This window comes from Drosophila arizonae, chromosome 3 (assembly GCF_054131065.1).
Source record: "Drosophila arizonae isolate 15081-1271.41 chromosome 3, UAZ_ARI_1.0, whole genome shotgun sequence".
Classification (NCBI taxonomy): Eukaryota; Metazoa; Arthropoda; class Insecta; order Diptera; family Drosophilidae; genus Drosophila; species Drosophila arizonae.
In genome coordinates, this window is record NC_142923.1 from 10,260,887 (window position 1) to 10,271,951 (window position 11,065).

Below are 11,065 nucleotides of genomic sequence, written 5' to 3' on the forward strand. Positions count from 1 at the left end.
ACTATTTGGGCAGCGGTATTTTTAGTAGTTAGGTATCGATATATCAATACACAACTATTTTTATTTCATGGCGGCAACTGCAATGGTTTAAATTATAATTCGCAGTTTAATATTCCTGAGCACAGATTCACAAGGCATAATAAATAATAGTTTAATTAATTTGAATTAAAAATAACTTTTAATTAAAAATTCTGCGATTTATCTATTACATTTACAATATGTTTTTTAAAAAATATCGCGCAACATATCGAAAGCATCGTTGGCAGTGCACATCAGTGAAAAATATCGATACATGTCGCACAGGCGACAACTTTACGTGGCAAACTGTCAAATGTAACTAATAAGTGGCAGAAAAAAAATCGAATTAGCGAACTGACGTGGAAGTTCGTTTTTGCTTGGAAGTTTTGTTAAAAACTACGTTACCTGTGCGCTCATACCCAGCGAAAGCTGCAAAAAATTGCACAACAAACGCAAGACAACGCATCTAGGCCCAAATTTCAGCGAAACAACGTTTGAAATCGTTCGAATTCGTGAAAACGAGAACGCGAACTTTGAGCTGCAATTAGAGTGTGTTGTGTGTGTGTGAAAGTTGTTGCTACGGTTTTATGTGCTCATATTGAGTCGCTGCTCGCAGGCCAATATATAAAGAAATGAATCCAAACATGTATGGTCCACCGCCGACACAATTTCAACCACAATATCCAGCGGGGCCGCCACGGGGACCGACGGGTTGGCCATCACAACAACAACAACAACAACAGCAACCGTTGCAATCGCAGCCACCGCCACAACAACAGCAGCCACATCAACAGCCACAACAGCAGCCACCAACCCAACAACAACAACAATATGGTGCTCCAGTGACATCTGCTCAACAACCCTATGTAAACGGCAACTATCAGCAGCAGGTGAGCTTAAGCTTCTATTTCCAAGTTGCCTAATCGCCACTGCCACAAATAATAAGTTCAATTTATGTGCCCTGACGATAATGTTTCCTTTACTTACTCATGTCACAGCCAGTGTAAAGAGGTCAAGTAGTATTTCATATGGGAAGCTGTCTGATAAGAGCGCTCACATAATTGAATTGCTTTAGCATGTAGTTAATTTAGTACTCTTTATCTCTATCTATATCTCCCCGTCTCTGTCGTTCTCTTTCATTGGCTGCCTTTTGAAAGTTGACCACGTCGATGAGTGGCCTGAGTGTGAGTGGTAATCCTTTAAAGCCCTCGCAGCCACCGATTGGCATGCCTACTGCTGGAGTTGGAGCTCCTGTCGCTGCACCATCGGGCCCGTTTAATCAATTCAACTCGAACGCACCGCCAACGTCGCAGCCCATGCCACCGGCTAGTTCAGGCATGAATTTTAACAACAACAACAATGCCTACGCTGCAGCCTATGCAAACGGCTCGGCAGGTCCGTCTCCGTCTCCGGCTCCGCCAGTTTCTGCGGCTGCAGCAGGTCCCTCACCGTCGCCAGCGCCGTCGATGTTTCCGCCCACATCATCGGCATCCAACATGGCTCAGCCAACATCGGCAGCTGCAACCATGCCGCAAAACGTACCCGGTGGCATTAACCAGATGACACTCAATAGCGCCAGCTTGGCTGGCTTGCCGCATATGCCACCAAAATCATCTGCTCAGCAGTTGCCGCCAACATCCACAGCTCCTGGACAGGCACTGCCACCTGTAACGCAGGCGGGAGGCTATGGGCGACCTGGTCAACCGCAGATGCCGCCTGGTGCAGCTGCTCCAGCCGCGTTTGCACAGCCTGGTATGCCTCCCCAGCGTCCAGCTGCTGGCGGTGCTCCAGCAGCTGCATTCGCGCAGCCTGGCATGGTGACTCAGCCTCCTTCCGTTGGTGGTCCAAGTAGTAATCCTTATGGAGTGCCACCACCTGGCAACTTTCCTGGCTCATATGCTGGTCAACCAGCTTCGGGTCCCGGTCCGGCTTCGGCTCCGACTTCGGCTCCGGGTGCATATCCAGGTGCACCTCCATTACCAGGACAGCAGGCAGGGCCACAACAATATGGCGCAGCTCCACCTCCAGCTGTCGGCTATCCACCACAGCCCGGGCAACAGTTGCAGCAGCCATCCATGCCTGGTTATCCGCCTCAGCCAATGCCCGGCTATCCGCCCCAGGCTGGTCAGCAACCGCAACAGCCCATGCCTGGCTATCCTCCCCAGCCTGGCAGCTATCCTGGACAACCAGGACCCGGCCGTCCTGGCTATAACGTAAGTATCTGCTGCAATTCATCTTATTGCTAAGATATTAATATATTATCAACTTATTGTTACAGCAACCGCCCATGCCAGGAGCTGGAAGTATGTATCAACAGGCGCCGCCGCGTCGCCTAGATCCCGATCAAATGCCCAATCCCATACAGGTGATGATTGAAAATCAGCAAGCAGCCGGTGGAATCTTTGTAACAAACCAGCCGGGCCTATTGCCGCCGCTGGTAACCACGAAGTTTGTGGTGCACGATCAGGGCAACTCCTCACCGCGCTTCATACGCTCCTCCCTATACTGCATACCCAATACGGGTGATTTGTTGAAGACGACGGCACTGCCCCTAACGCTCAACATTTCACCTCTGGCGCGCATTGGCAAAGGCGAAATGGAACCACCAATTGTCAATTTTGGAGACATGGGCCCAATACGTTGCAATCGCTGCAAGGCTTATATGTCGCCCAACATGCAGTTCGTGGACGCTGGCCGCCGTTTCCAGTGCCTTATGTGCAAGGTTACAACAGAAGGTAAGTGTTAAACACACAACTCATTTGCTTGAATTGAAATTTGAAATTACTCTTTATAGTGCATCCCGATTACTATCAGCACTTGGATCACACTGGACAGCGTGTGGACAAGCATGAGCGACCGGAACTGCTCTTGGGCACTTACGAATTCCTCGCCACCAAGGATTACTGTCGTGTAGGTGTCCTTATTTGATTCGTCTCCATTCTTTTGCTGAATTGGTTTATTTTTAGAACAATACGGCGCCAGAGGTGCCCGCGTTTATATTCGTCATAGATGTATCGTACAATACGATCAAGTCCGGATTGGTGCATCTGCTTTGCTCGCAAATCAAGAACATACTCAAACATTTGCCGGTTGACCAGGGCCAGGATAAGTCAAAGGTGCGCGTCGGCTTCATAACTTATAACAGCACCGTTCACTTCTACAACATCAAAAGCAGTTTAGCTCAACCACAGATGATGGTTGTGGGCGATGTGCAGGAGATGTTTATGCCGCTGCTTGATGGTTTCCTCTGTCATCCAGAGGAGTCCGCGGCGGTGATCGATGCGTTAATGGAGGAAATACCGCGCATGTTTGTCGACACCAAGGAAACAGAAACTATACTCTATCCAGCCATACAGGCCGGTCTGGAAGCGCTCAAGGCATCGAATGCCTCTGGCAAGCTATTGGTATTCAATTCAACGCTGCCCATCGCGGAGGCACCTGGCAAGCTCAAGAATCGCGATGATCGCAAACTGCTTGGCACAGACAAGGAGAAGACGGTTCTGACGCCCCAAACGACAGTGTACAATCAGCTGGGACAGGAATGCGTACAGCAAGGCTGTTCCGTGGATCTATTTGTGTTCAACAATGCATACATTGACATTGCGACCATTGGACAAGTGTCGCGGCTGACCGGTGGCGAGGTCTACAAGTATACATATTTCCAAGCTGAGCTCGATGGCAAGCGTCTTATTGAAGATATTATTAAGAACGTATCGCGTCCAATCGCATTTGATGCAGTGATGCGTGTTCGCACCTCGGCGGGTATTCGACCTACAGAATTCTTTGGACACTTCTACATGTCAAATACCACTGACGTGGAGCTGGCAAGCATTGGTAAGTCGCGGGCGAGCAAATATACATATCCGATTTGATTAACAAATTACAACAAATTCTGTTTGTTTTACATTTTACAGATGCGACCAAGTCTGTGAGCATTGAGATCAAGCATGATGATAAGTTGGCGCCAGAGGAAAATGTGTACATACAGGTGGCTCTGCTATATACATCGTGCAGTGGGCAGCGACGTTTGCGCATATTGAATTTAGCTCTGCGCGTAACTGTAACTATTGCGGATGTATTCAAGAGCTGTGACCTGGACGCCATGATGCTGTTCTTTGCGAAGCAGGCCTGTTTCAAGCTGATGGAGCACTCGCCCAAACAGGTCAAAGACAATCTCATACAGCGATCCGCACAGATTTTGGCCTGCTATCGCAAGCACTGCACATCGCCAACATCCGCTGGCCAATTGATACTACCCGAGTGCCTGAAGCTATTGCCGCTGTACGCATCCTGTTTGCTGAAGAACGATGCCGTCTCTGGTGGCTCTGATATGACTCTGGATGATCGCTCCTATGTTATACAATTTGTGCTGGCCATGGATCTGAATATGTCGGTCAACTATTTATATCCACGCTTCATTCCCATTCACAACGTGGATATCGATGACACGTCGCTGCCAACGCCGGTGCGCTGCACACATGAGAAGATAACCGAAGACGGCGCATACATACTGGAGAACGGTGTGCATCTGTTTGTTTGGCTGGGCCAGTCCTTGTCGCCCTCGTTTGTGCAATCCGTATTCGGTGTCCAATGCACGCAACAGGTGAATGCCGAGCGATTCGCAATCACCGCAGATACGCCGCTGGCACGTCGCATCACTGGCATCATCGACCAGATTATGGAAGAGCGCACGCGATATATGCGGGTAAGTTGTGCAGAATAACTACCTTTGGAATTTATTGACTCCATTTGGCTGTTTCCAGGTCACCTGTGTGCGGCAGAACGACAAGCTGGAGAGCGTGTTCCGGCATTTCCTTATCGAGGATCGAGGCACAGATGGCTCGGCTAGTTATGTAGATTTCCTGTGCCACATGCATAAGGAGATCAAGGACCTGTTAAGTTAGCACGTAGGCAACTCACATAAATCACCGACTGCCAGCTGCTATTCCACTGAGGAGCGTTGGTCCAGGAGCTACTCACAGAATCGGGCGCGCATGCGTCGTCTCTCGTTCAGCAGTCGTCGATTTAAATGAGCGCGTTTGCATATTTATAGCATATAGAGCAGACATAAATTCAATTATACATACATATTCATATATATACATATAAACATATAGCCGCGACATCATTTCGAGCGTTACAAATCTTCCATTAATTTTTATTAAACTTTACACATTTTGCATGTTCTCTATATTTCTGTTGTCAATCTTAAGTATTCCATATGCTTATCTGTGTGTGCGTGTGTGTTTGTATGTGAATTTCTGCTCTATAAACATTTGTTAAACGAGCAACTTCAATTAGACAAATTAATTTCGTGTTTATTTGTTCTTTCTTCAAATTGGCCGTTCAAATGACGTGGATATTTTTAATGAAATTAAAAATGTCAGCACCACAGTTACACGAGAAATTTCCCTAGTTTAAAACGAAACAGTGAATGAAGCCTGATGCAATAAATATTCTATACACATCAATTTTCGATATATGTATATGCTGAAATGAAATTCTTTCCAGAAATCAGGATAAATTGGAAATAAAAAAATATGTTAGCTACATGCAATATTTCGTTATCCACACGTAATGTACTTGTTGTATCGTAATTCAAATGATTATTAATATCTATAAATACCCATCAAATTTCTTGTGAGAATTATTTTAATATTTAATTGGTATATGAGACCCCCTCTCCCTTACAACCACCAAAATCTTTGTGCAAGAAGATCTATTGAAAAGTAAATAAAAACTTTATTAAAAAAATATAAAAAAAAACTATCGTTTTCATTGAACTTAAAAAGTTTACTTAATTTTAATAAACGTCAGTCAATCAATTTGTTGAGTAAAAAATTTGAAATTTATTTTTCAAATAAAAATATAATAAAATTTCCGATGATATTAAATCAAATATATACGAATAATGCATCACTATTTGTAGAACTGGCAAAAATGGTATGCTTCGTAATTTTATAAACAGAGATTTGAAACAATTATATTTTGACTATCTTCAGTGTGGCTCGAACTTTTTTAATGAAATATTAAAATTCAAATGTAAATAAATTTGGCGTGCTGAAATCAAAAATTTTTCCTAAAAAATTTTAAAGAGAAGTAGTTAAAAGATATTTATATATGTATATATATTTATATTTATATTTTATTATATTTATTAGGCCTTTAAATATCTAGATTTTTTATTATTTGACGTGCACATTTTACATTTACATAAATTTTAGATTGTTTTTCATTCGTTTTGTATGTTTAGAAAAGTTTTCGATTTCAATGTTCCCGAAATTCATAACAATTAAATAAACATTGCCTAAGATGCAATCCCTCATACGGTCCGTCACTCTGTGTACATTTCTTTTCAATTTGTTTTCCAAATTACAAGTAGAGAATTTATATAAATTTAAATTGAATCCTAGCATAGGCAAACATTCAGGGCACACAGATGACAGATTTCTAAACATGCTAATGCGCTTGCATCAGAATTAGTTCTTACAATTAACGTTAAGTTTATATAATTACATAAAAAACCGGTCGCAGCTCAAAATATTGAATATATCATTTAAACTTGCAGTTTACAACTTAATTATTTGTATTATGTTTAAGCAATGACGACTCCTCTTCTGATGAAAATTTGATATATTGTTTATTCGCATGCCGAAATTGTTGCAAATTACATAGAACACAATTTATGGAATAATACGGCATATAATTGTTAGTAAAATTCAACTAATAGCTAGCATTTCGTTCATATAAATTAAATTGCGAAATGAAATAATAATCAAAAAATAAACGAAATAAAACGAAAGATTTTTCATTGGATATTTTGAGGGCGGAATATAGAAAATAATATATATACATATCTGTTTCTATAACCCAGCGCACTGTCTCTCGTACTATTTTTTTTTTTTTTTTTTAAATTAACTGAAGGAAATCCGAAGCTCGGGCGCATTTGGAATCACCCGATTCAGTGGGAAAACAAGCAGCCAAAAATGAAAATCTTGGGAGTGTAGCTGTGTGTGAGAGTGTATATATGTGTGTGACTGTGTATTTGTTTGTGTGTGTACTGCTGCTGACTGCTGTGGTGCCAGGTTTAGGGAGGGGTTGTGGAGTTAGGAAATCGCCCTATTTCGTAAACGCCATAAACACAGCCCAAAGTATTTCGTTTGCATTCGGTTTGGCCGCCTCCGCTTCAAAGTCGAGGTCCAGCAGTTCGCGCACTCGCTTCATGGCCACCTCGTAGTCATCGTCGTTGAGCGGCGCAAATGCATTCTCGATGACGTCACTGGCGTGCGCCAGGAAGATAAGTGCCAGCATCCGCTTATCCATGCGTTGCGCATCGTTCACCCACTTGGAAAGTACCGAGTCTTGTATCTGTAATACAAATTTCAAGATTATTTCAGAAATGGACAAAACTATTTCATATGCGGCTCAACTTACCTTCTTGACCAGACGGCACTTAACCACATTATCACTGAGCGGATGAGTCGTCATGTCAAAGAGCAGAAAGTTTTGCTTTTCCGTTGTGAGCACACCCTTTTCGACGAGGTTCTTGGCCAGACGCTCGCGAACATTTTTTAGCTGGTAACGCAATTTCAGTGGATTCCAAGTTTCACCTGCAGCGTTGAAATTTAAGCAAACAATTTTTTTCACGTTCCAAGTGAAACACTTACCGCTTAGATATTCGATCCAACTCTGCACCGTCTCTGGTGGATCTGTTTCCTTAATGTGTTTCAGTGCCTCATCCAACAAAACATCGCCAGTTTGTTGATCCGATTTCAGTATTAGCTTTCTGCACACAATCACAAATCACATATTAGTGTCGATCATGATGGATCTGATCAGATTTATGTTGATACCTTGTACACAAGCCACGACGCCGCATGCCCGACTTCTCGATCATAACACGTCCACGCAGGCCCAGCTCAATGAGAATGCAACCACGCAAGCCGCTTGATATGCAGTCATTCCAGAAAGATGTGTAACCCTGTTACAATAAATAACCAATAGAATATATTAAATATGAATTTTTTGTAGAGTTGAAGTTCAAACATTTTTACTAAGGCAATTTATCAATTTTCATGCATTTTTCACTCCTTTTAATTTATTATTTGTCGATTTTCAGGCTCTTGACAGTTTTTGGGCTTAAACTTGATTTCTTAACATTATAATCTTTGCGCCAACATAATTGACAACTTCTTTATCTCTCATGTTTCGAGTTTAATTTTCTTTGCCAATCAACAAATTTTGTACCGTTGTTTTTTATGGAAACCACACCAATACATAAAATTAAACAAACACAATTTATAATTTTGAGCTCGAATAATAGTAGACTTTTATTTAATGGATTTCATATCTTTCAAATAAATTGCTAAATTAACTAATCCTATTAACTAATCCTAACTAATCCTATCCAATTAACTAATCCTAACCCAAATAGCCAATTTCTAATAAAATAAGCACTTAATTAATATTATCATTGATATATACTAATAAAAACTAATATAATAAATTTATTAATATTAATATCTCTTATATGTTCTTCTATAATGAACACATATATATCTTTATATCTGTTAAATGTTTGTTCGATAATTGTTTATGAGATTATTATTATTATTATTTTTTGTTTATTCCAGCTAAATATTAGAGTCGAATTTAGGCATGTCTGTTACGGGTGTGAAATGTTCCCGACTTTTACAGCTGTCGTTGCCAACTGTTTAAAGTTTAAACAGTTGAATTTGTTTAAGCTAAAACGAAATGTATAACGCGGCCCTTCGATTGTGACTAAAGAGCCGGAAAATTGTAAAATGTAACCACATTTGATATATCGTACATAAGAATAATGTATATACATGTAATATATACATATTTAACTAATATCCATTAGTGAGTCACAGTTCGAAATATGCGAGGGCTGCAACAACGACTTCCCATTATCATTCCCATTGAAATGTTATAAAAACCATTTCGTTAACGACGTTATTTGCGATAAGTGAGTACATAAATAAGAATAGGAACGCACTACAGTAACTTCCTCAAATAATTAGCTAAATGAAAAAAGAACAAAATATTTGCTGATAAGAAAAGTTGTGGCAGCAGCAGCAGCAGCAGCACCAGAAGCAGTAGATGGAAGAAGAAACCAATCCAATGCGAAACAAAACGATCAAAGCGAACAAGTGGAAAGCGAACGACACGTCGAAATTCCACGACATGTGTGGGGGTGGTGGGTGAGTCTGGAAGCAAGCTCTATACACACACACACACACACACACGATAGCAAACAAGCTCATAGAACGAGATGATAAAACAGGGCAGCAAATAAAGCACAATGCGATTGCACGGGCAAAGGCAAAATGAGTATCATTCGCAAGCCCTATACGGGCACGTATGGATACTCCATATACATACATACATACAATGAGAGAGCCACTGGAATCAGCAGCTGTTGCCAAGCATGTGCGAGATTAATGAGCATTTCGTTATTATGCAAATGGCAAGCGAGCACCTTACGAGCTGAATATGAGCGTGAAAGACTTACGAAACTTGTTTAAGTTTAAGACTGTGCGTAAGCACATCGGTTGAAGTTCGACCATGGGGGCTCAGAAGTCAAAATGCGGCAAGGCAAAAAGCTCTAGAGATCGCAGTTGCCCTCAAGCTTTTAGGCAATTGAAAAGATCGTCCAGAGTTGGACATTTGATGTATGGGTGTAATTTCAATTATGCCACTTGATAAATCACACAGCTTTCACAGAATCTACGATAAGCTGAACAGCGAAGAAGGCCAAAGCATACTTCTGATAGCTTCGCTGCTAAACTCGTTCGGTGTCTTCCTCTGTATCCATATACTGTTAACAGAGTTACGGAGCTTGAGCTTTGAAGCTTATTGCCCACAACTTCAACACAAACTAATGCATCTTGAATTAAGCCTACAACAACATCGATAGCATGGTTTAAGCTTAACTGATGATGAGCTGCTCGATTGGCGAATGAGTGAAAGAAGAGTGAGAAATAGCCAAAACAGAAAACAATAACGGAAGCTGCCAATTAAGTAGTTTTGAAAACTTTGCTGTCGTCACTAAGTGCAAACTAAAAATGCGATTCTATATAAATGTATATTGGTGAAATGAAATACTATTTACCAAAGATAAACAAAATTTGATACACACGCAGCTGATAAGACGTCTTATCAGACTGCAGGTAAACGACAATAACGCACCTCTTTATCCTTAAGGCCAAGCAGCAGCACCTCCTCCATAAGCGTAAGACGTGTCTCCTTGGAGTCGCCATCATCGATGTTATCCTCCTGATCCTTGTTGCTGTCGTGCGTGTCCTGATTGTCGTCCGGTGTGTTCGCATTCAAACCAGCTCCACCGCCTTCGGCTCCATTCTCGCGTGGCTTGACAGCGCGCCTAACCAAGCCGTCGCTACGATTCATTATGTTTATGATTCTTTGCGGTTACTTTTTAATTTTTATTTATTTTTTGTATGTGTGGCACAATTGTTGACTGAGCTGCCACCTGCCTCCTCTTTGCTGCCTATTGTGTACTTCTGTCGTGTTGGTGTGCGTGTGTCTCTCTCTGTGTTTGTGGCTCCGTGTTATTACTTTGTGTGTTATTATTATACTGCAAGTTTTGCTGACTTTTTTTTTTTTTTTTTTTTTGGTTTTGTCACACTTTTTCCGCTTCTTGTTTTTTCTTCTTTTCGCACTAATGAAATGCACCCAAAACTACGTCGCCTTCGTTGTTGTTTATATATTTTATTAAAACTTTATAATTTAAGTTAACAATTTTTCGAATCAATTAAAGCACATACTAAATATACAATTGCATATTTTTATAATATTTTGTATCTATTTAAATACTTGCACATAATGAGCTTTATAATATATTTTTTGTGTCTTTTCTGTTTCTCCGACGTGACATTTTTCGTCTAGTGTTGAGCAATGCCGCGCACGATGAACTGAATCATACGCCACGGTTGTAATACTTCTTGCACTAATATTGATGCTGCACGTCTGAATCAAAAACAAATATTATATTTATGTATGAAAA

At 41.2% G+C, this 11,065-nt stretch overlaps 2 protein-coding genes across 2 annotated transcripts; one reads left to right on the forward strand and one right to left on the reverse strand.

Annotated features, from left to right (window-relative positions):
- The first annotated feature begins 295 nt into the window (after positions 1–295).
- On the forward strand, positions 296–5,489 carry Sec24CD (COPII coat complex component secretory 24CD). Its single transcript, XM_018003055.2, has 7 exons — positions 296–908; positions 1,176–2,231; positions 2,297–2,753; positions 2,813–2,928; positions 2,985–3,852; positions 3,933–4,723; positions 4,782–5,489. Exons 1-7 carry the CDS (start codon positions 651–653, stop codon positions 4,920–4,922), a joined length of 3,687 nt encoding a protein of 1,228 aa, XP_017858544.1. The 5' UTR covers positions 296–650; the 3' UTR covers positions 4,923–5,489.
- Positions 5,490–6,633: 1,144 nt separating this feature from the next.
- sau (Golgi phosphoprotein 3 homolog sauron) lies at positions 6,634–10,945 on the reverse strand. The gene is made up of 5 exons (XM_018003066.2): positions 10,231–10,945; positions 7,872–7,999; positions 7,686–7,804; positions 7,453–7,628; positions 6,634–7,386 (listed from the first exon to the last, which is right to left on the reverse strand). The coding sequence occupies exons 1-5, from the start codon at positions 10,447–10,449 to the stop codon at positions 7,138–7,140; spliced, it is 891 nt and encodes a 296-aa protein (XP_017858555.1). The 5' UTR covers positions 10,450–10,945; the 3' UTR covers positions 6,634–7,137.
- Positions 10,946–11,065: the final 120 nt, after the last annotated feature.